This window comes from Eurytemora carolleeae, unplaced genomic scaffold (assembly GCF_000591075.1).
Source record: "Eurytemora carolleeae unplaced genomic scaffold, Eaff_2.0 scaffold601, whole genome shotgun sequence".
Classification (NCBI taxonomy): Eukaryota; Metazoa; Arthropoda; class Copepoda; order Calanoida; family Temoridae; genus Eurytemora; species Eurytemora carolleeae.
This window is the reverse complement of record NW_019396795.1, coordinates 174046-200013: the sequence shown is the minus strand read 5'-3', so window position 1 is coordinate 200013 and position 25968 is coordinate 174046. Positions and strand designations below refer to the sequence as shown.

The 25968-nt window shown below is 32.7% G+C and overlaps 2 protein-coding genes across 3 annotated transcripts; one reads left to right on the top strand and one right to left on the bottom strand.

Annotated features, from left to right (window-relative positions):
- Window positions 1–3545: 3545 nt before the first annotated feature.
- On the top strand, window positions 3546–4403 carry LOC111708768 (collagen alpha-2(IV) chain-like). The gene has a single exon (XM_023482236.1). It carries the CDS (start codon window positions 3546–3548, stop codon window positions 4401–4403), a length of 858 nt encoding a protein of 285 aa, XP_023338004.1.
- A 4285-nt stretch (window positions 4404–8688) lies between these two features.
- LOC111708774 (uncharacterized) lies at window positions 8689–25679 on the bottom strand. 2 transcript variants are annotated; one of them, XM_023482244.1, is made up of 22 exons: window positions 25290–25679; window positions 25048–25223; window positions 24493–24602; window positions 23745–23909; window positions 21917–22142; window positions 21557–21661; window positions 21049–21122; window positions 20215–20358; window positions 19799–19915; window positions 18415–18481; window positions 18053–18108; window positions 17369–17429; window positions 16972–17087; window positions 15820–15874; window positions 15481–15644; window positions 13947–14089; window positions 13434–13720; window positions 11104–11210; window positions 10029–10117; window positions 9737–9812; window positions 9411–9524; window positions 8689–8850 (listed from the first exon to the last, which is right to left on the bottom strand). In XM_023482244.1, the coding sequence occupies exons 1-22, from the start codon at window positions 25534–25536 to the stop codon at window positions 8766–8768; spliced, it is 2784 nt and encodes a 927-aa protein (XP_023338012.1). In that variant the 5' UTR covers window positions 25537–25679; the 3' UTR covers window positions 8689–8765. The 2 variants fall into 2 exon arrangements, with proteins under 2 accessions (XP_023338012.1, XP_023338013.1); XM_023482245.1 differs by having other exon boundaries at window positions 25048–25217.
- Between the last annotated feature and the right edge of the window lie 289 nt (window positions 25680–25968).

Sequence of the window (25968 nt, the reverse complement as noted above, 5' to 3'; positions counted from 1 at the left end):
GTTTATGTTGTATCTGAACTTTTGTTGTAATCCTTTCTTGATCAGACTTCTTTCTTTAAGTTGAACGATTCAATAATCTATATTTCTAGCAATTTATTGCATGCGTTGTTCACCATAGAATTGATCAAAGAATTGTTCTATGTCTTTTTGAACATTTGTACATGTATTAAGTTCCTATGATATTTTGGTCAACCTCTGAAAAATCCCCCAAAAACTGACTAAGAATATTTGATAACAATGCCAAACCATAATTGCTAAAATACAAGGAACTCTCTTTTCAACAATATAACAGAAGTTCTTGAATTTTAAACTTTTCAATTGTTCAGTTAGTTTCTCCCACTAATCCAATTATTCATTTGAAATTGTCAAAACGTCTTTTTCTTATGCTTAAACATCAATTTTCAAAGAAACCAATTCTACAATTTTAGAAAATATTCTCTAAAAAGGGGAATATAAGAAATGAAAAAAGAGGAATGAATATGTATGGAAAAGAAGAACAAAAACTTGAATTGGAAGGAGGTATGAAAGAAGGTTAAAAGGAGTTGATGTTGAGTCTATCTTTGCAGAATCATTCATTCTATTAATTTTTTCATGATACCTATCTAGATACTGAATACTAATATACAGGATACAGGATACAGGATACAGAATACAGAACACAGTTTACAGGATGCAGGCTACACGATACAGAACGCAGAAATCAGGACAAAAGATACAGAATACTGGATACAGAATACAGGATACATATTACAGTTTAAAGGATACAGGATACATGATACAGGATACAGAACACAGGACATAGGATACAGGATACAGAATAAAGATATACAAGATACAAGATACAGTACACAGAATACAGGATACAGGATACTAATTAAAGACACTAAAGTTTTCTCTATTCTCTCCATCCTGTATCCCTGCATTGTGGAAATATGAACTCTTTTATATCTTCTCTGATTAGGAAATATGGGACTTTATTCTAACTTTTCCCTGGAAAGTTATTAATCAAATTATAGAAACATATCCCTAGATGGTTCAGCCACTCAAAACTTAATTTTCTCCCAGTAATTATCTAATATTTTCACTAGTTTTACAGATTCATTCATCATATAATTTGAGAAAGGGTTTATATAAGGAAAGCTTAGATGATCTCTACAAATATAAAATTATTGATCCCAACCTCATGTATATACAGTAAATAAAGTAGGGATTACATATTTAGAAAAAAATATATTTCTGTCTGGGTTGTCCCTCGTCAGTTCTTGAGATTGTTTCTGTCATGAAGATTCAAAACAAACTTAATTTTGTGTTTAAATTGAGCAAAACCCCATACAGTAAATAAGGTAATTTTTAGTTCCACATTTAAAAATTATATATTTCAGTCTGTGTAAACCCGTTTCATTTCTAACGATATAATAACCATCAAAATCTCAAAATCAATAATAAAAATAAAAATGTTCAAAAATGACCAGAAAATAAACATTTTTTTTAAAGATATTGTCAGATGAAAAAAAGGAATAAATAAATTTTGAACTTTAAAAAAAAATTTAATATTTAAATTTTCGGAACTTAATAATTAAAGCAATAATAAATTGTGTAGATTCTGAAGAGAGGGGGGGGGGGGGCTCTTATGAGGTGAACAAAGAAAAAGTTTTTTTTTGTGAAGCAAAGTAAATAATTAACGAAGTGGGGCAAATTGTCCTTTTGCGGTTATTTGGGTTTTAATCGAAAAAGCGTTCAGACCAGACCCAACTTTTTTTGGAATCTTTTTAAAAATATGAATGCAAGATATATTTATATTTATATATGGAAGATAAGGAAAATAGATTTATAAATAATGCCTACAATGTTAAATAAACAAAATTTAAATACCATGGATGATTATTTATTTTAACGAGTCTTTGAATTTTTCCGAATAAATGTTTTATGCAAACTAATTTTAATATTGCCCTCAGCTAAATATATTTCATTAAGCGTGAGACAGTGGGCATTTTAAGCAGTTCTGCAATTAGAAAATATAAACAAAATTTGTAATTATTTACATCTAAATAAAATCTAAAAAGATTTAATGATAATACATATTCATTAGCAAATATTAATAATATTTTAATAATTAATTAGCATTTCAATTCAACGCGTGTCCTATTCTTATTGTTAAAAAATAGATAAAAATTATAAAATTCGATGTTGATTTTATAAAAACAGGTTGAAGTTAAAAGTGCTTGGGAATTTTACTTTACAGTTTAAAAGGAGTGTTCGCGAAAAATGAAAGGGGTATAGGCTTACGTCGAAAAATATTTGATGGTAATTGCTACTAATCTTACTTCTATCTGTTGGGTCTATAGGGAGAAAATTGTTGAAAACAACTCATATCGAAATCACGCAGAAACATCAAGAGCAGAGACACATGGCGGCCAAATAATCGTCGTTTAAATTGCATCATAAATGAAACAAATAAAAAATATTATGAAATATTAACTATTTACGACTGTGTCGAAAAAAAAGATGATTGGTTGTAATATCTGAATGATTTGTTTGGAAATTAATGTTTTTTTTACGATCCGAGTCGAATTTTGCAACTTTCTGAATTTGTATGGACGCTACGTTCTTCGGTATAAGTAGTTTTTAACAATTTTCACCTTAAAGATAAATATTTTGATTTTTGCGAACACTCCCTATAAATTCTCTAAACGATCAACGCGCTTATTTTAAAAATACGCCGAAATAAGACGAGATGACTTAACATAAATAGATATGGACAAATTAAACCAGGTTATGGGGATATAAACTGAGAAGTAAGAAACTGAAAAGATAAGAACTGAATTCGTAGAAACGAGAGAGATGAAGAGATACAAGGAATGCATTGGACGGATTAATTATATTAATTAATGAATAGATGGTTCAGTTCTACTCAATGTAAATTAGGATATAAATTGAATGATTTGTTTTAGAAGAAGAAAAAAATAATATCTATTCTCGCAAAACGTAAAAAAAAATAAATGCTATATTTTTACATGATTTGATTTAGCATGGAGCGTGGAATTGAAAAAGATTCTAGATTTTTGTAATGACCTCCTTATATTACAATTTTTTCGTTTTTTTTCAGTATTGGCATTGGTTAAAGATAACTTTAGAATAAGCAAACCATATAAAGGTTGTCAGGATTAAGAAAAATGACAGTGAGAAAAAGAGTGGAAAAGTAGGAGGAAAACTATAAAAAATGTTCTAATGGGAAAGAAAAAGGTGTAGAGTTTATAAATATGAAAGGTTGGATTGAGTGGTTTATATGAAAGGTTCGGAGGGATTGCGTGATAAATAAGGCTTGATAGGATTGGTTGATATGAAAGATTTGGATGGATACGAGAGTTTTGGAGGGATTGGTTTATGAGAAAGATTTGGATGGATTGGTTCATGAGAAAGATTGGTGGGAGGGTTGACGAGAAAGATTTGTAGGAATTGGTCTATGAGAAAGGTTTGAGGGAGTGGTAAATATGAAAGGTTGGAATGAAGTTGTCTATTAGAAAGGTTTGGAGGGAGTGGTAAATATGAAAGGATGGAAGGAAGTTGTCCATGAGAAAGGTTTGGAGGGAGTGGTAAATACGAAAGGTTGGAATGGAGCGGTCTATGAGAAAGGTTTGGAGGAAGTGGTAAATATTAAAGGATGGAAGGAAGTTGTCCATGAGAAAGGTTTGGAGGGAGTGGTAAATATGAAAGGATGGAAGGAAGTTGTCTTTGAGAAAGGTTTGGAGGGAGTGGTAAATATGAAAGGTTGGAATGGAGCGGTCTATGAGAAAGGTTTGGAGGGAGTGGTAAATATGAAAGGATGGAAGGAAGTTGTCCATGAGAAAGGTTTGGAGGGAGTGGTAAATATGAAAGGATGGAAGGAAGTTGTCCATGAGAAAGGTTTGGAGGGAGTGGTAAATATGAAAGGTTGGAAGGAAGTTGTCCATGAGAAAGGTTTGGAGGGAGTGGTAAATATGAAAGGATGGAAGGAATTTGTCTATGAGAAAGGTTTGGAGGGAGTGGTAAATATGAAAGGTTGGAATGGAGTTGTCAATGAGAAAGGTTTGGAGGTAGTGGTAAATATGAAAGGTTGGAATGGAGCGGTCTATGAGAAAGGTTTGGAGGAAATGGTAAATATGAAAGGTTGGAATGGAGTTGTCTACCAGAAAGGTTTAAAGGGAGTGGTAAATATGCAACGTTTGAATGAAGTTGTCCATGAGATTGATTTGGAGGGAGTGGTAAATATGAAAGGTTTGAATGAAGTTGTCTATAATGAGAAAGGTTTGGAGGGAGTGGTAAATATGAAAGGTTGGAATGGAGTGGTCCATGAGAAAGGTTTGGAGGGAGTGGTAAATATGCAAGGTTTGAATGAAGTTGTCTATAATGAGAAAGGTTTGTAGGGAGCTATATATATATATATATATGGAGCATAATATTTGGATATATGTAGCAATACATTAAAACCTGAAAATATCTTCCTATCTGATCCTCAATTCACTCTCCCAGGGTTTAGACTAAAATATCCATAAAATTAAGCTCCAGAGTTTATGTATAATACATTGCAACAAATCTTTCTGCTTGATATTTGGGGCGTGTTTATCGTTCCATAACTTATCAACCTTCTCTCCTTCAAATTATATTCTTCGTGGATCGTAAAGATTGGATATTCCGGGTATCCGTACCAACCTGCCTACTCGGAGTAAACGTCCCATCCAACCCGAACCTGCAGATTCTAAACTTAAAACCTTAGATTTATCAGTTTATGGGTTTTGCAAGCAGTAAAGATAGGCGCAGGAAATATTTGCATGATTTTATAAACATTATCCTAGGTCTATTCAAAGTTACGTGTTTTACACGACATTTTGTTCCTCAATAGATTCACGTGATTTTCACGATTCATGATATTTACATGAAACCTTTTATAATCATTATCATATCTAGAATCAAACTATGTAAATCGTTGAAAAATAATTATCCATCAAGATATTTTTATATTTTCTCCGCAATGGTCTTCAGTTTTCTTTTTATTTCTCCTATTTTGGCATATTTATTCAATGCAGAGATAGTCAGAGTCTTCCGATTGGGAATACTTGACAGTTGATTGATATATGGGCCAACTGTACAGTGTACATATCTAGGTAGAGAGGGGGGGGGAGGTAGGGCTAGGGGGAGGGGGAAGAGATAGAAAAACAGGGAGAAAAATAAATGTTGTCTGTGCAGACACATCATATGGGTAAACAAAAATATTGGAATATTTTTAGTTGGGGAAATATATATAAAAGGAGGAAAAGAGATGAGAAGAGATGAGAAGAGATGAGAAGAGATGAGATGAGAAGAGATGAGAAGAGATGAGAAGGAATGAGAAGAGATGAGAAGAGATGAGATGAGAAGAGATGAGAAGAGTTGAGAAGAGATGAGAAGAGATGAGAAGAGATGAGAAGAGATGAGAAGAGATGAGATGAGAAGAGATGAGAAGAGATGAGATGAGAAGAGATGAGAAGAGATGAGAAGAGAAGAGAAGAAATGAGATGATATTAGAGAAAAGGATTATCTAAGAAGAGATGAGAGAAGTAAAATCCTTGAGTTTCCTAGATATATTCTCTTGGATAGAAACTGGGTGGATATTCCCATTTCTATGTAAAAGAGTCTCAATAAATTGTCTCAATTGCTGCTCAGCTAAAATATAAATATCACAAATCTGCAACTATCTTCTCTCAAACACACACACACACACCATTAAATACACACACACATTATATCTTCAAGAAATGACTTAAACTAAAAATATATTGTTTACTAATATTTTGGATTAAGATTGGTTTAGACAATTTCTGAGCCGAGCACTGCAGCTATAAGCCTAAAATAAGCGCAACGGCTAGTACAGGAAAGAGGGTAAACGGTCAGGCCTCTGTATGCTAAAGATGTATTTATGTATTTAGTTTTTTTCTTTCAGAAAACAAAAACAAAAAAAAGATATGCTGAAGAACTAATTAATCGGCACAAACTCTGATTTTCCAACCCTTATATCTTCTCAACCTGATGTTGTAGACTTTAGATATTTCAAAGCATGAAATGTGGATGAAATAGTCAAAGTTTTAAATATTAAAGCAAAGCTAAATGGATTTGAAAAGTAGAGTTTGTGGCGATTGTTGAAATGATGAAGATTGTTGAAATGATGAAGATTGTTGAAATGATGAATATTGTTGAAATGATGAAGACTATTTGTAGATTGTGAACTATCTTTATAAATGAAGTGCAGTTAAATGTTGGACACCCCAAGAAGTCTGGGAACTCTGGTTTCCAAGGGGGGTACTAATGTCTGGGCACCCTGTAGAGTTTGATCAGCTATGTGTTGCTTTATATCAAAATCATGGAGCTCGAGCAATTAAATCAGATTGTTTCATTTCCAAGGGGAGGAGTAAGCATATATCTTACAGAGTAGCTTAGACTAGAAACCATATCAGGGGTGTCATGGGTCGGAGAAAATGAGAGGTGCCATAGGACATAGAATACAGGGGTATCATAGGACGGAGAATACAGGGGTTTCTTAGTACGGAGAATACAGGGTTTCATAGGACAGAGATTACAGGGGTATCATAGGACAGAGAATACAGGGGTTTTATAGGACGGAGAATACAGGGGTTTCATAGTACGGAGAATACAGGGTTTCATAGGACGGAGAATACAGGGGTTTCATAGGACGGAGAATACAGGGGTTTCATAGAACGGAGAATACAGGGGTTTCATAGGACGGAGAATACAGGGGTATCATTGAACGGAGAATATTAGGGGTTTCATAGGACGGAGAATACAGGGGTTTCAAAGGACAGAAAATATCAGGGGTTTCATAGGACGGAGAATACAGGGGTTTCATAGTACGGAGAATACAGGGTTTCATTGGACGGAGAATACAGGGGTTTCATAAGACGGAGAATACAGGGGTTTCATAAGACGGAGAATACAGGGGTTTCATAGGACGGAGAATACTGGGGTTTTTTAGTACGGAGAATACAGGGTTTCATAGGACAGAGAATACAGGGGTTTCATAAGACGGAGAATACAGGGGTTTCATAGGACGGAGAATACAGGGGTTTCATAGGACTGAGAATACCGGGTTTCATAGGACGGAGAATACAAGGGTTTCATAGTACGGAGACTACAGGGGTTTCATAGGACGGAGAATATTAGGGTATGGAAGGACAGGAAAGTATTTTAAAGCATTTTAAATCTGTATCTAAAAGACATTGGTAGATCAGAATATCTTGTTTATACGAATACATCACAAACATCTTGAAAACTTAAAATCGTCAAAAATTTTAAGCTGTTTTAATTCTAAAATGTATATTTTCTAAGATTGTATGTATGCAAGTTTATCTGGTTTTGGTCTGCATAATATAGCAGTTTGATCTAAAAATATTTCCGTATATACTCATAAAGATTAAACGCAAAGATAAACTAGACTCATACTTTCCATTCTTTTATTCTGGCTTTTATTATCTAGATCTACTTTTCTCTTTTTATTTAATAAACCTCATTCTATTTTTTTCTCATCATATGCATTCACTAATTTCTCATTTCAGTATTTACCAGAAAACTTATTATAAAGGAACTGAATTTTTTGCTACAAACTCAGATTTTTTTAATCCTTGAATTCTGACAGGTCAAATAATAGCTTTAGTTAGAAATATCAATGGTTTTCACCATCAGGTACCCAAGGTATAGGGACTAGAAAACCCCAGTTCCTTTGGTCCTGGTTTCTTAAATAATGAATAATAGATTTATTTGATTGGTTCTGTGTATTGTTTTGCCTTTAATAAAATAACATATTATAATATAATATAAATTTGCAAAAAGAAAAAAATCCGCAAAAGTTTTTAACTTTTCTTTCCAGCATTGTCTGATTTCTGACGAAAGACAGTTTCTGTTCCAGCATGGAACCATAGATACTATCCTAGTTTCTGTTCTAGCATGGAACCATAGATACTATCCTAGTTTCTGTTCTTGGACTATATATTTGTCAATGTACGTCCCTAGCACAATTCTCACAGTCACTGAATCATATTTTTGACAATATATTTTAACTTGTAATTTCACCATTTATCAGAATAGTGCATTAGGAACCTTTGTCTATAAAAAGAAGGTTACACATTTCTTTTAAGACCTATAAAATTAAATATTTGAAGGCATGTTGAAGTGGATTTGACTTAGAATTAGTTTTAAAATTTATAAAAGCTGCCAAAATATTACAGGTTTGTTTGCTGTAAATATTGAAAAGAAAATCAAACATTAACGGAAAAAGATGAATGAAAATAATCCCAAAAATCACATTTTTAATAAAGATGCAAAAATGGATTTGTTTCCTAAATATTCATGAAATCGTTTAAGATTTAGAAACAATTGTCAAATTTCTTGCTGTGTGATGAAAACCAAAACTCCGAGTTCAATAAAAGTATATTAATTAAATTCAAATTTTGTGATATGAATGAGTTAATATTAGCTCGACCATTAAACCATAAAAATGGAAAACCCTGATTATAAAATACAATGGCTGTAAGGTTGTAAAGGTGTAATAAACTAAAAACCAGAAAAAGAAATAATGGTTTCGAAAACTCTAAAGTGTGGAGAGTATAAAAATAAAACAGTAAAATTATGATGACTGTACTTCCCCTCGCTCAAACGACAGAATTTAAATATATTTTATTCTGTTTTATCTGTTATGTTATGTACATGGTATGTACTATAATACACATTGGTACATACACTTATGCATCGCTCTCATCAAAGCTATCAAAGGGTTCCTCAAGTTCATCGATTCGTACATCACCAAGGAAGGCAGCAGGGCCATGTCTAAATTAAGAGCGACCCATAATACTGTAATATGGCAAATTGTTTTTTTCAAATAGCTTAAAACTAAACTATGTAAGTAAAATGGGTCTGTGAGCACTGCACATGTTTCATGTTAATAATACTATATAAAAGTGTAACTTGAGTCGAACAATTCAACCTCTTTTATGGGTTCCGAAGTATTTCTTTATTTTTTTTACACATAAGAAACAACAAATTTAATGTCCTATCAATTCAATCTCCGGGTATGGTTAATTTAAGGGAAAGTATTTAGCTTTTGATTGTAAAATAGAACTTCAAAATGTTCAGTAAAGTTATAGAAGTACGTTGAACTTCAAAATTGTACAGGAAAACTTTAGAATGTACGGTCGAAGTTTAGATTGTATAGCGTAAAGTTTACAGTAAAGTACAGCTAACCTTTAAAATGTACAGAGGAACTTTAAAAAAATCGTTCACTGTACGGTTAAATTCTATAGTGAATGGAAATATAAAATGAAAAGTTTGAACCTTAAAAATACACTGTACAATACACTGTACAATACTCTGTACAATAGCCACTTTACCTAGTTGTTGTTGGAGTCCCTTTCTCTGATCCTGTAGTTGTACATGTGGTACATGATGATGATGTTGTAGCTGTACTTGTCATACTTTCATTTGATGTTTTCCTCATTCTTAACCTACCACAATAATCAAATACAAAATTTATTGATTCTTTTTTGGACATTATTTGGTATTTTGGGGTTTTAATCTTGTCGCTACATAAAATCAATTTCTATATGTTATATTGATCTAAACTGATTTGGAACAAGTATTTGAATTTTTTAAAACTATTGTCACGTGATGATGTCAAAGTTTAAAATATTTGTGAAACAAATTAAAGGATTTTGACCGAATAGAGTGTGATGACCAGCTCCATAATCTAGAGATATCAACGCTGCAAGGATTCGGGGACATGGACTCACAGACTGAAAATTAGATTAATCTCAATTACTCATTTCTGCAAAATGAGACCCACAAAACTATGGAATATGAAGACGACTTCCAATGAACATGAAACAGTTTATTGGTAAAATTATTGCTTTATAAAACACAACTGCTTAAATATGCTGTCGTCTTTCTAGTTCACATTTTATGGACAACATTTTATATTTAAACATTTTTTTAATTTAATTTATAAAAACCTGTTTTGATCGGATTGTCGTCTGATTTGTCAGAAATAGAAAATTGAACTTCATTCCTATTCCTTTGAATTTGGGACTTTACTCTTTCTCTAAAATAAATAGAAATCATTAAGTTATTTTATTTACTCTAATTTCGTATAAAAGAACGACTTCATTGTATAAATAGTTTTTAAAAATATTAACTAAGAAAAACTTGTCTTTTTATGTCTTTTGAGCTACTTAAAACTTAATGTTTCTTGTTCTTAGTCAGACAATTAACTTAAATTCTCACCTAACTTCCTAGTTAATGACTTCTTACCTAACTTCCCTGTAAAAGACTTTAGACTTATTTTCCTGGTTAAAGACTTCCCTCCTGGTTTGTCAGTTGAAGAGTTGAAGAATATTGACTAATTTCTCTTTTTAAAACTTCTAAGCTAACTTCACTTTAAAAGATTTTTCATTCAACTTTTCCTTTAAAGAATACTCAACTAACTTCCCCGTTAAAAACTTTCATCTAACTTCTCTATGAAAGACTTCTCATCTAACTTCTTTGTAAAAGACTTCTTACTAAACTTACGAACAACCTAACTAACTTAGCTTTAAAAGACTTCTCAACTATCTTTCTTTTGACCTAACTTTCCATACCTATCCCCTAATTTCACTTAAAAGACTTTTTTACCAAACTTCTCTGTAAAGGACATCTTAACGTCACTGATAATGACTTTGTATCAATCTTCTCAACTAATTTCTATGTGAAAAAAACTTCTTAACTAACTTATCGCTAAAAAGACTCCTTAACTAACTTGCAACTAAAAATACTTCTTAGCTAAAAACTCCTGACTTCTATAGGGATAACAAGAAAACTCTGGTATAGGAAGTCGACTTTTAGACTCAAGTTATGAACTTAAATAGTACAAGGAACATGAGACTCAGCAATTGTGCAATGTAAACAGATCCATTGCACTTAACAATTGATTAATAACTTACTAGTAAAGCTATTTGCGTTGTAACAGCATCTAATGTACTTCAGTATTGCTTTAATGTCGTCTTTTTATTCTACAATTTTCTGTTTATCCCTATATGTTAAACCTCTCACCTGACTTCCCTCTCCAGAGAAAATCTATCCTTTATCCTGTGAAAAAGCTGAATATACAGGTTGTATACTCGTACATTTGCTGTAAAAACAACAAACAAAAACACTCCCTGTAAACAAACATTAATTAGCTGACACCCTGTAATATTATAATAAGATTGAAAGTAATCTATATGTGTGTGTGTGTGTGTCCGAACATGACACAGGAAGGTCTAACACATTTGTCTCAAATTTTGTGGAACTCGGCAGAACTACGGATATGTTTGAAAATTTTAATGTGAGTGGATTGACTTTTATAATTATAGTTTAGTTTCCAGGCAAAGCTGGGTTCTCAAGCTTGTTTTTAAAGGGAGTGACCGGCTATGGAAGGTAGTTGAACTGAGTATGTAGTGTTGTGGAAAACTTAATTCGGATTCATTTAAGACATATTAAACTTTTTAAAGATCTGTAAATCCTGAGTTTGAGCGCATATTCGACGTTCAAAACTCCTACTTTGGGGGTGGATACGTTTTCAGAATTATTTTTTTTTAAATTATTAAATAACGATGACATAAAGTGTAAAAAGTTCTTCAATAAAATACAGACGTCATGTATTGGAACAGGTTAAAAAAATAAAAATAACCGTTATAATTAAAATAAATATAATATATTTATTTAAATTTATTTTTAGTCCTGAAAGGGTTCCTCATTTTCCGTGTGGTTTTCTGGAATTATTATTGAAAAGACGACATTTGAAGAATTTGACGAAATCTGCGAATAAATTCAAAGAAAATTAGAAATTCAATATAATAATAAAAACGAAATAATTTATTCTAGCATTGATTTATTGACAAATTTCTTTTGAGAAATATGTTCCCAACCATCTTATTAGATTACTGTATGATTTTTACTTTATTTTTCGTCGTCGTTATTTAGTAATTTAAAAAAACCGATTTTGAAAACGTATCTATCCCCAAAGTAGGAGTTTTGAACGTTGAATTTGCGCTCAGGAACAGGATTTACAGATCTTTAATTAGTTCAATATGTCTCAATTGAATCGGAAAGAAATTTTCCACAACACTGCATACTTAGTTCAACTACCTTACATAGCCGGTCACTCCCTTTAAATAAGATTGAATATTTTTGAAATATGAGAATATAAGATGCCTGTGGTAAACTGAACCCCCTCCCCCTTGCTATAGAAGATAAAGCAAGTATGTTTAAAAGCCTATATTAGCTGTGTACACAACCCTCGTGTTATATACATATATTTACACAATGCAGATAATTAGAGTAACACTTACACCAACATTAACGCAAGTTTAAAAATGTATACAGGCACAGTATTAACCAGAAAACAGTCGAATTATTTAAGTCGTTTCCCTTTTTTAATTAAGAGATATCGCTGAAGATTATGTAATTTGTAATATATGTCTATAAGTGTCCTGAGCCCGCGATTTAAAAACTTTGGCTCGACTTACGGAGTTAGGCCAAATGAAAATAAATCCGACATTAGTTGGTATTAGTGGAATTTAAGGCTCAATGTTGAGCCTTGTTCTCATCCTAATAGGAGAACTTTATAAACGGATCAAGCATTGATTAAAAAATTTAAAAGTGAACACATTGGATATCGAGATCAAGCTTTCTCTGAGCACATTTAAAGAAAGAAATCAGTAAAAAATTACAAAATGTTCAGTGACATTTAGAAATAAAAAGAATGAAAGACAACTGTTTTCTGATCACTACAGTATGTCAATGAGCACGGGCAGCCGTAGTACATTTAAATTTCCAAGCCGGGTCAACCTTTCCGGTCCCAGTTTGTACTGTATCGCCCGGACATTAGGTAAATAAAGCAGACACTGAATAGGAATAGCCTTGCAACAAGGTTGACGCGGTCAGACTTTAGGTTGAATTTACTTTTACTAAAGGGTCAGAGGTGCGTGTGAGATCCATGCAATTATGAAAATTAGGCATCAATTTTCAAAACCTTTGTTTTTATCTCTTACTAACTAACTCGACATACCTTTGTTTAATCCTAGACACGTACATTTTTCATTAAAGAAATACAACAATCTTGTTATAGTTTTTAAGAACTAATTGGCAAAATGCTGATAGATTTTTAATTGCCTGAGACTCTGCACATTATGAATCACTGTTACACGCACCCCTGACCATTTAGTAAAAGTAATTTCAACCTAAAGTCTGACTGCGTCAACCTTATTACACCGGCTAGTCCTATTTAGTGCCTGCTTTAATTACCCGATGTCAGGGCGATACAGTACAATTACTTTGATCGGAAAGGTTGACCCGGCTCGGAAATTCAAATTTACTACCGCTGCCCGTGGTTATGTCACCTGAACTCCGTTGAATATTACAAAAAGAAAAACAATAATTCTTTTAAGAACACACTCTTCTTGGAAGAAGAACGCGATTATCCCGAAGATCCAGGTGAAGCCGAGTACACTGAAGATACGGATATAGATGAACAGATCAGATTTCCCCCGGTCCTTGTGCTTCACGGACTCTACCACGGAGGAGACGTAGTTGATGCTGATCACAGTCAGGACGTAGAGCACGCTGTTCGTGAGTACAACGAAGAGCATGGGTAAACAGAAAAATATGAAGGTCGCCTGTTTCCGACCTGCAATAGTTAAAAGAACTATTCAGGTAAAATGAAAGGGGGTATTGGATCAAGCCTAAACATTTTAGGAGTTGATCGCAACCAATATTAGTTCTATCCGATATCCCTGTCTCGAGAAATTGACATAAAACTGTGTCAAAGTTATACCAAAATACCCCCTTTCATTCTACCTTAACAATCTCTTTGAGTGAAAAATAGAACTTAAAATATAAAATAGTTCTGTTACCTATCCAGCAGTTTTCAACTCCGTATCCAATAGAGAAATTTTGTAACATGTCAGTGTACTCTATGGTCACACTAAATATAACAATGCAGAGTGGAATACCGTACGCATAGGTCATATACTGGGGAAGATGTTCTCTTTTAGATCTGGACAAAAACATTATTAAAAACATTGTAAATTAAAAACGAATATAACAGAAGAGGCAAAAAAAACGACTTTTAATAGGTCAAATGGTGAACGAATATCACAGTTTGCTGGGATATTGACTGAACTGTTAAATTTGCGTGAACTGTTTCTTCAAATCTTTGTTGAAAATATACTTATTTTTCCATTTTTAATTTTTAGAATGACGGTTTCTCTGTAAAAGTGATTTATTGCAGGAAAGGAATTGAGTCTATGCCACAAACTCAAATTTTCTAATCCCTGTATCTTTGCAACCGGATGCCCGAAACTTTTAATATTTTTAACTTAGATTATTTGATTTGACAGAATTCATAGTTTGAAAAATCTAAGGTCTACGTTATTGGGTTGCAAAGATATAGGGATTAGTAAATAGGAGTTTGTGGCAAAGTCTCAATTCCTTTACAGAATTCTCTTTTAGTGATAGGATAGCAATGGTATCTTCCTCTTCATTTTTTAGACAAAAGTTTCAGCTGTTAATCGAGCATGTAGCATGTAGCATGCAGCATGTAGCATGTAGCATGTAGCATGAAGCCTGTATCATTAGCATGTAACATTTTAAAAGCAGGATCACTTGCAATGATGTCGGCATCTCTTTTATTATTTCAATTATTTAAAATATACAGCCATTGCTGTAAATCTCTTTGAAGAGAGGGTCTACGTCAGTTTCTTTAAAGGGACTGTAAAACTGTGTCAAAATTATACCAAAGCGGACATATGTCAGATTTTGTATAAAAGTTGTAGTATTAAACAGATCATATTATACAATTACGAACCAATCTGAAAACGATTATATCCCACAGGAGCCTGAAAATCTCATGTTTGCTCATATTATCATTTATTATTTTGCATTTTGCATTTGTAATAGAAATAATTGATAATATTATAATATATAGTCCGTATATGACAGTGCAGTATCGTTGTCACGTGGAACAGACGGAAATCACGTGATCAGTATACTGCACTGTCATTGGCTAAAGTACTGGTGACGTTCTACGGTCACGGACTATACGGATTAAATGTAATAATATTATCAATTATATCTATAAAAAATGCAAAATAAAAATTAAATCATTATAACAGGAGCAAACCTGAGATTTTCAGGTTGCTGTGAGATATAATCGTTTTTAGATTGGTTGCATAATTGTTGAATATGATCTGTTTAATACTACAACTTTTATACAAAATCTGGCATATGCACGTTTTGGTATAATTTTAACACAATTTTTCTAGACAGGAACATAAGATAGATATCGTTCAAAACCTGAAATTCTCAGGTTTTATCCTATACCCCCTTTCATTTTTCCTTTACAGTCCCTTTAATATGTTCAATTATTGATTTGTAAATGTCCTGTTCCTGATGTGAGACAGAATAGTTTTCTGTCCGAATGTTTTGTAGATATCCCAGGCCATAACGTTGTTCCAGGCGAAGATGGAGAGGTAGGTGAAGTGAAGGAAGACAGCAACTACTCTGCAGATTAATCCTTTAACTTCACTTCGTTCTCCAGCTAGGAAAACCACCTGCAGGTTCATAGAACACATTACAGGGGATAAGGATAGGACACAAAAATAATTTTTCTGTTAAATTATGAACTATTAATATTATTTTGAACTTTTAGACCAAACCAGAAAAATTGAACTCACAATAAAAAATACAAAAATATTAAAAGTTTTAAAAAAATTGTTAAATATTTACTTGTGATACAAGAATACTGGTGGCCAGGCACATTAGGTTGCATCCTGGAAGATTTCTAAAAACAAGATTATAATAAAATTCATAATTTAAAGAGAATGTTTGCAAAAAAAATGAAGAGATCGAAAAAATGATAAATCGATCTATCCGATGCATGTTAATGTGAAGTCGCAACTATACTATAGTTAAGAATTTACAGCTTTAAAAGTTGACTTTATCTCGAGAATACCTCGGCTTTTTAGACTTTTTATACAAGCATTGATCTCGAAAAAATATTGCATAAAATTGTGATGAAAAACTAGAGTTTGGCAATCCCATTTTCCCCCTAGTTCATAAAGTGGTATAACAGCTTGGGACAATACTTTGATTTGACATACGTAATCACGAGAAAAACTCGGCAAGAAAATTTGACAATAACTGAATTCTGAAAGTAAAAAGTCGAGTTTTGTTTGGTGGAGGCCATGTTTTTGAGGGGGGGGGGGGTTAAAACAAGAGCTATATATCAAAATTATCTTTACGAAAACAACAAGAAATGAGTACTGATTAGTTCATAATTCGATCATTTTCTTTAATTGTTCGCGAACAGTCCCTTTAAAAGGGAATGTAAGCGTGATTTCAAGTGACCCTACATGCAAAGATGGCAATGCCAGATTCACAATGGCACCCTTGAAGCATTTATCTGTTCTATAATGTGGAAGATGTTGTCGTTATTCTAGGTTTAAAAGTATTTACATCTCATTATTCCCATGATGTTTTCCTGCAGTAGAAAAGCACCAGTCACTTTTGTAGAGAAACCACAATTGAAATATTCAGTATTTAAAGTTTTAAACCGTGATATTTAATTCATACTTGATCAAACCAAGCTTTGAAGGGACCGTATTGGACATTGTTATCTTTGCATGCCACTTCAGTTTCAGTAGAAGTAAATATTTCCATTTACTGTTTAGCGCCGATTTAAGGATTCATCTCTAATTGGATAATGGGATATATAGAAAGATAGATACTACTGCCATGGGATTTCTATTGGTTCAGAATAGACACCAAACATATGACTTACCCTGATTGGATCAAGCTCTAATGTTATCGGCATACAGGAGTGTTGCATTAAGTAGCACTTAAAATTACACTAACATCCTCTTGTAACTTATTTTGTACCTGAGTACCCCGAATATAGAGTAAGTAAGTAGCGTGAATGCTAGGAGTATGATGGAAACTATATGTAGGAAAACACTGAGATAGGATTCTATTAAAGTTATCAGATCTGCTCCTCTCTAACCACCAGAATACCATTATTAAAATAGTAAGAAAATATTAAATCAATAATCATACACTGGGACCCATAAAACTGTGTAATAGGAAGACGATTGTAAGCAATCTTATGTACGTGTATCTGATGTTGTTTTAAAGCAAACAGTTTACCATAAGCTTGATAAAAGTAAATGAATCTGTGTACACTAAATAATGCTTTCGTGTTTCGTGTTCACAGTCGTCTTCCTTTTCCATAGTTTTCTGAGTTCCACTGAAAATATTGTATTATGATACTCATGGGTTCCTCGTAATAATGCCGGACACACACTTCAATCATACCGTCCCTGGTCATCCGGTATTCCCATCTAAATACATCACGATAAACAAACTAGATATAAGTATGTATACGATATACTAACTAGATATAAGTATGTCTACGTTAAACTAACCGGATATTAGTATGTCCACGTTAAACTAACCAGATGTAAGTATGTCCACGTTAAACTAACTAGATATAAGTATGTCCACGTTAAACTAACTAGATATAAGTATGTTTACATTAAACTAACTAGATATAAGTATGTTTACATTAAACTAACTAGATAAAGTATGTCCACGTCAAACTAGTTAGATATCAGTATATCCTGGAGGCTGTCTGTATCGGAACAATCAAGGTCAAGATATATTTAAGTTGGGGAAAATGCGGAAATGGGTTCGAAAGTAAAGATTCACTGAGTCACGGATCTTTTGTATTTGATCCCTTTAGAAGCACTAATCCGGAACTTTGGACTTCGACTAATGAAGTTTTGGATATTTTAAAAGGTCCGACCAATAAGAAATCACATAAAATCTACCCTGGACCAATGAGAGATCGCAAAAATCGCAAAAAAAGTTTTCGCTGTAGAAATTAAGTTTTATTAAATTATCTAAACCTGATTTTCAAAACTAATCTCTAAGTGAAATTAATTATCTAAACAAATCATTCTACCTTTGATATTTTTGTTTAACACCAAATATTCCTCCTTCATAGATAAGAGAACCATCCTTAATATTTTACACAAATTACAAAAGTGTATTCTTACTGCCACCTTAAAAAATCCTTTTTTGTTTTTCAAAATTTCTCTTTTACCTTTTAAAAATATGATTTTATTCTTGATTCAAACATTTTAAATGAAATTCTATCAGAGATTAATAAAATCTTTAGTTTATGAAATACGATGAAAGATTTATGAAATTCAATTAAATTTATGAAGTTCCATTAAAAAATTATGAAATTTTATTAAGGATTTATAAAATTCTAGAAGGTCTTTTTCGACCAATAAAAATTAAAATGTAAAATATTTGTTCTACCTGACTCCACATAAAACTGCTGGCATTAAATTGTACACGGGAACAAAAAGTATCGTTGATATACGCCCTGATAAAATAAAAATAAAATATTTTAATTTTCATAGAAACTAAGCTTTTAGGGCGCTCGCTTTGCACCCATCCTCTATTTTAGCTTTTAATGTTGGCTCTATCTGTGAACATCTTCTCTTTGTACAGTATAAAACAATAACAAACAAAAGTTCGCGGATTTTCAAATATTTTTTCGCGTATTTTTAAAATTTTACAAAACTCAAAAGCTTTTGGATACAACTTTTTGTAATTTGAGCATCCCTAAACCTTACCTATGGTCATGCAAGGTCCCACAGAAAATTTTGGCCTGATCGATTCAGCTGTTTTGACGTTTATTGGATACAAACAAACAACCAAGCGAAGTTTATAAAGACTAGCCTTAGAGGGCGCTTCGCGCCCATCTTCTAAATTAATTGTGAACATGTTCTCTTTGTGTACATCGTAAAACAAAACAAAAATAATTCGCGGATTTTCACAAAAAATTTCGTGGATTTTCAAAATTTTCAAAAATTTAATGGAGATCGAATTTTGATGGAGACAAATATTTAAAATTTCAATCATTCATAAACCTTCCCTGGGGTCCCTAGATGTCCCAAAAAAAATTTGGGCCCGATCGGTTCAGCCGTTTTGACGTTTATTGGATACAAACAGACAGACAGACAGACAAGCCAAATTTATATATAGATAGATATATAGATAGATATGAAAATATTATCAAAGGCTGATAATTGTTCATAAGTTCATTTTACTGAATGGTAAGTTGGTTTTAGAACAAATATCTACTGCTTAAAAAATGCAAGAAAATTAAGATTAAAGTTTCCGAATCAATAACATTCAAATATCCAGGTTGGTTTTGAATATATCTGGATCGAATTTCTGGGACAAATCCAGTATACCTGTTATCACATAAAGTGATTACCCCACTCTAGTTAGCATCTACCTGTTATCACATAAAGTGATTACCCCACTATAGTTAGCATCTACATGTTATCACAGCTAGTGATTACCCCACTATAGTTAGCATCTACCTGTTATCACAGAAAGTGATTACCCCACTATAGTTAGTATCTACCTGTTATCACAGATAGTGATTACCCCACTATAGTTAGCATCTACCTGTTATCACAGATATTGATTACCCCACTATAGTTAGCATCGACCTGTTATCACAGATAGTGATTACCCCACTATAGTTAGCACCTACCTGTTATCACAGATAGTGATTACCCCACTATAGTTAGCATCTACCTGTTATCACAGATAGTGATTACCCCACTATAGTTAGCATCTACCTGTTATCACAGATAGTGATTACCCCACTATAGTTAGCATCTACCTGTTATCACAAATAGTGATTACCCCACTATAGTTAGCTTCCATCACATTAATAGGATTACTCTGGAACAGTATGTTTGCTATAAAATCACTGTCATGGTAAACTTTCCCGGTTTTTCTGAAACAAACACATTTAGGCATTATTTAAAAAATAGTTTAAGTATCTTTGTTATTGGGTTTTGTCGAAACTTTCATCTTCGATCAAATGTTTTCGATCATTCGGATTCGATGTTGCGACCAAAATGTGGCCAATTCAAATCATTCATCCAGTTTTCATATGGATTCTAAAGCTGCAATTTTGAGAAGGCACTAACTACTTGCCAATAGCTTTGCAAATTGATTATGTAAATCGTTAATTTTTCAGACTTTTTGATCCAAAGTTTGGAATATCAAAGATATCTTTCATAAATAGTTTACTTGATCGTAGCAATGAGTTCCAGATCATAGGGAGATCCTCCTCCTCCTGGTCCTGCTCCTCCGAACGTATTCCATCTTTTATCCTCCAGAATATCAAGAGTCTCATTCACAATATTTATCTCAAACTCACCAGACATAAAGTTCCTGAAAAGGAGAGTTCATGAATTCTGATAATAGGGATTCAATGATATTAACAGGGGGGGCTGGTAGTTAACTACCTGCCTACCTGTATACTATTAACAGGGGGGGTTGGTAGTTAACTACCTGCCTACCTGTACACTATTAACAGGGGGGGCTGGTAGTTAACTACCTGCCTACCTGTATACTATTAAAGGGGGCTGGTAGTTAACAACCTGCCTGCCTGTATCGCCTGATTGTACACTTAAGACAGTTTAATAACAAAGAATATAAAGAGATTAGCTTACATCATCACTCTATATATTAAAACCTCGTTGATAATTAAAAATTAAATTATGCGTAGATTTATAATACTTTTGGTTAGATCTGATTTTCTATAAAAAGATTTTGAGAAAAAATCTGTTTACAAATCTCTGCAAGTGCTGAACAGCTGGTATGAGTGCACTGGTCTGCACAACCTGATTATACCAAATTTGTTGTTCGGTTATTATCCTTTGTTAAGTTTTTGTCAATTGCGCTTTAAGAAAAACATCAGATAAAAAGAAGTATAGAATCTACTCTTATTTTTTTTCATGATTCGTCCCATACAGTGTACCTGCACTCCTTTCAAAATTCATAAAAATTCCTTCTACACAGGGTTAAACATGCAAATGATTTTTTTTTTAATCCTTGAATTTCAATTATTTCCATTTTTGCCTGATATCCCCGTCCCTACACCATTCAATAAACTGTTCTTCAGTGTAAACATTCTTCTCACCCAAACTCACAAACTAATAAAAATAAAAACTATTAAGGGAGTGACCGCCAATGTATAGTAGTTGAACTGAGAATGCAGTATTGTAGAGAAATTATTTCAGGATTCCTTCGGATGCCTTTGGGACTTATGAGACGTTTTTAAGATGCATTTTTGTTTAGCAAGGGCGCAAATTCAATTTTTTAAAACCGTCATAAATTGTTCCTTTTGAAGGGATAACAAAAATTCTACAGTAAACTAATTTAATGTTAAGGAACATATTTCTAAATAGAAATTTGTCAATAAATCAATGTTAAAATAAATTATTTCCTTTTTCTAATTTTTCTCCAGAATACTACATTCTTAGTTCAACTACCATACATTGTCGGAGCTTTTAACGTTGTAAATCGGACCAGGGTCAGTTGAAATTACTGTACAGTCCCTTTAAACAAATATTTTCTTTATATTTACCTTGACTGTGATGGAACCTAACTCTAGGATAAATGAGTTTTCTCTTATAAAGTTTGCCATGGAAGCAACAATCTCATCTGTCCCTTTCTCATCAGGTGGACCTTCCTGGATTAACAGAACATCCAAAAAAATGATGATGATGATGATGATGATGATGATGATGATGATGATGATGATGATGATGATGATGATGATGATGATGATGATGATAAAATTTCCTAAAATACAAAAATTTAAGGGGCATAAAGGGTTCATAAGTTAAGGCTCACTGACGTTTAACCTGAACCCCTAGGTTCTGTTGCAAAGATAAAGTGATTAAAAAATCAGAGTTTGAGGCGAGTAATGAGTTACTTGTTTGACCTGAATAATAAAATAAATCTCGAAAATATGAAACTTGTTCTTCGTTTTGTTAATAACAGAGGACACGATCTCTTCCATCTCGTCCTTGGAGAGCTGGTCCGTGTCCTCCCACATCCCGGACTTCTTGAGGACATAGATAGCAGATATAATCTCGACCTCTATCTCAGCAGGTTGTCGACTTATTCCATGAACTTCCTCTTTGTAGATGATGGAAATATTTGTGATCCTAGAACAATCCTTTTTTACTTTGTGTCATTTCATGTTTTTAAAATTATGTTTATTTATTTATGTTTAAGTTACTCTCAGGATCCTCAGGACTCGGAACTGAAAACTTTTGTATTAGATAACCCTAGTTCTGATTTCTAAATCTCTGTATCCATTTTCGACACTTTTTATTTTCTGCTTAATCATCTCTTTTGGATATCCCTGCTGTCTACGAACCAGTAATAGTTCTCTTATTAATTAAGTTTTCGCGCTGTTTGGTTTCTACAATCATTTCCTGATTGGTAGCCAAAGAGAATAGAATATATATTAGAGTGGGATTTACTAGAAAAAAGTGTAAAACGGCCATTTTGTTGTACTGTTTCCATACTCCAGGTGTACTTCACATATTTGTGCTATATTAACTTTTGGGCCCTGGAACATCATTTTATAGAAAATCTAAAATTAATATTAAAAGAAAACCAAATTATGAAATAGGCTGGTTTCATAATTGACCAATGATCATTTCACATATACTATATGCCTTTCACTTTACAAACGATGATTTTCCGTTATAACTTTAAATCAAATGATGTTTTTTATTCACCTAATTCATTATAAAGTTTATTTAACAGTTTTAAAAAATTCGAAATTGAAATGGATAGTCTAGGGAACTTACTGTATTAATGTACTATACTGCATAACATTTGTGAACATTTACATGAATTGTACACTTTGAACTCCCTTTCAGGCTGAAAGGGACTGACAAAATTCATACCGAGGGATTGTCTAAATTCCTCTCTAATATATATTTTATTCTCTTTGTTGGTAGCAGTTTAGACAATTTCGATCCTGGATATTTACTTAAGATAAAATTAGTCTTTAGATTAATAAAAAAGAGGAGATCAAGCATTGATCTCGATATCCACAATTCTAAAGTTTTCAGGGGGAATATATAATAGAATTTCTGATTGTTGTCATGATAATCTTTAATATTTAGGAATACATTTCAAATCAAATCTAAATATTAAGCACTTTTATCTGTGATCGATTTTTTTCTTTATATTTTCTTAGTTTTTTTCGACATTTTTGTTTTCGGCTTTTTTGATTTCTTTTTATTTTCTTTTTGGCTCTTTTTGTTCCAATAATAGCATGACAACACTTCATTAGGCAGAAACTAGAACAGATTAGAACTTTTTACGCAGTTATGATATCTAAATTTAAAAGTATTTAATATTGGAGACGTTTTTATATCACAGCGTTCATTAGAGGGTGTCACAGCATATCTAATGTTAAATATTCAAGCCAACGCATATATTCATCCCAACATATATTTTTGGTGTTCCAATTTCAGGATGTCTAATTAATATAATAAACACATATCTAATAAGAAACGTCCCAATATATCTTTATGTTTTGAAAATGATTTTTTAGGGTGGCCCAATACTTTTTTAATACATTTCTAATTTTCCCGCGATCAAATCTTTAGTGATGAAATGAATTAATCAAGATCTTGATCACATTACCCCAAAATTTTAAAGTTGTCATAGTGGATATAACAGTTTATATAACAGTTTTGACCTCTGGACTGAAACATATTTAAAACCAATGGTCGTCTTCTATTTACCTGTTCGGATCTATAATCATATCTTGAGCAAGCGTGGTTGCAAAATCAGTTCTGAGAATCTCAATGATCTCATCAATACTAAGAGTATTGTTGTTAGCAGAAAGCTCTAGGGTCATGTTAATCAGAATCTCCTCACTAGGGAAGGAAACATGAGGAACGTCATCCCTAGAAAATCAGATTTGGGAAGTTTAAATTGTTTTTATATTCTGGGATTTATTCCTAGTTCAATAGCTGGAGATTGAGACGAAATTGATTGCTTGCCTAACACTTTAATTTTCTTAACAGTATATCTTTAAAACTTGATGTCGTATAAATCTTTCAAATTCGAAATTTCAAAATCTGTTAGATAAAATAGTCCAAAAAAGGGTCTCTTTACAAAGATAAAGGATATAGAAAATTAAAGTGTTTGCGATTGCGATTAAAGTTTCTTTCCAGGCAATAATAAAATCGATATCTTGATATCAATGCAAGAAATAATGTTTTTTTAAATGTTTGTTTTTATCCAATTGAGCCCGATTTTTTGAACAACCGCACATGCAAGGTTTATGATCAAAATTGGAAAGTGTCATTCCAAAATTTTATTTAATTTTTCGAATTTTGAAAGTTCATTCATTAAAACAGTAAAATCTGCAACATTCTGATATTAATTCATGATGTAAACAAAAACAGGCAGGATAATTACTATAAAGAGGAGTGCAATATATTAGAGATTAATTATTAGAAGTGTTGGAGATTAAAATCCTAGTACCTGGATACATTACTTGGTGTTCCTTTACACTCATACTCCACTAGAGTCAGGTCTGTTGCACAATAAATATCTCGACAAACCTCAGAGAATGGATCCCATATCTGGGTATCCTAGAACATACATTATTATACTAAGTATACTATACATAGAACCCTATATCTGGGTATCCTAGAACATACATTATTATACTCAGTATACTATACATAGAACCCTATATCTTGGTATCCTAGAACATACATTATTATACTCGGTATACTATACAGAGAACCCTATATCTGGGTATCCTAGAACATACATTATTATACTCAGTATACTATACATAGAACCCTATATCTGGGTATCCTAGAACATACATTATTATACTCAGTATACTATACATAGAACCCCATATCTGGGTATCCTAGAACATTCATTATAGTATACTATTCAGAGCTGAGAACGTTCCGAAAAAACAAGGTTCTAAAAATCCTTGGTCAATGCTACAAAACCAAAAAAGATTTAGAATGTAATACGATTAGCTTAAATCATCTTTGTAAAGTTAATTATATAACTCACCCCACAGCCATGGTCAGCATTAGCTGTAGAATAAAGGATATGGCTGTGGTCCGTTCCATAGTTGATAAGGATGGATATGGATCCGGGCATACTCGACTTCTCCGAGTTAGTCACAACACTGCTGATAATATCGTCAACACTAAACTTAGATCTGTAGTTCACTAACCGACCTGAAACTAATAAACAATTAAGAGAAATTAAAAGTTAAGAAAAGTTAGAATTAATTAATCAAATGTATTTACCGAGCTCTGGCTGGTCCCAGCTTTTTCCATCTGTAATAATCAGTAAATCATTGAGATGTTCTTGTTTTGATTCAAGAGGAGGGTTGATAAGATCTTCTTGTTCATATCCAAGAGGAGAGCTGACAAGATCTTCTTGTTCAGAATCGAGAAGAGAACTCAGAAGATCTTCTTGTTCATATCCAAGAGGAGAGCTGACAAGATCATCTTCTTGCTCAGTTTCAAGAGGAGAGCTGCCAAGAACTTCCATAGATTTAAAAGAAGTACTAATAGAAATATTTTGATCAGGATCAATGTAAGAGCTGATCAGATCTCCATGTTCAGGTTTGGGAGAGGATGAGCTGGAGAAAGGTTGATAACAAGATACGGAAATACTATGTTCTAACCCGGCTAAATTCTAAAAAAAATCAATCAGGACAAAATAGAAACATTGTTTTTAACAATCAATATTTCTGTACACACTCTCTACCAGCTCTTCACCAACATACATCTGAACAAAACACTCAATATTTCTGTACACAATCTCTACCAGCTCTTCACCAATATAATCTGAACAAAACAATCAATATTTCTGTACACACTCTCTACCAGCTCTTCACCAACATACATCTGAACAAAACACTCAATATTTCTGTAAACACTCTCTACCAGCTCTTCACCAACATACATCTGAACAAAACAA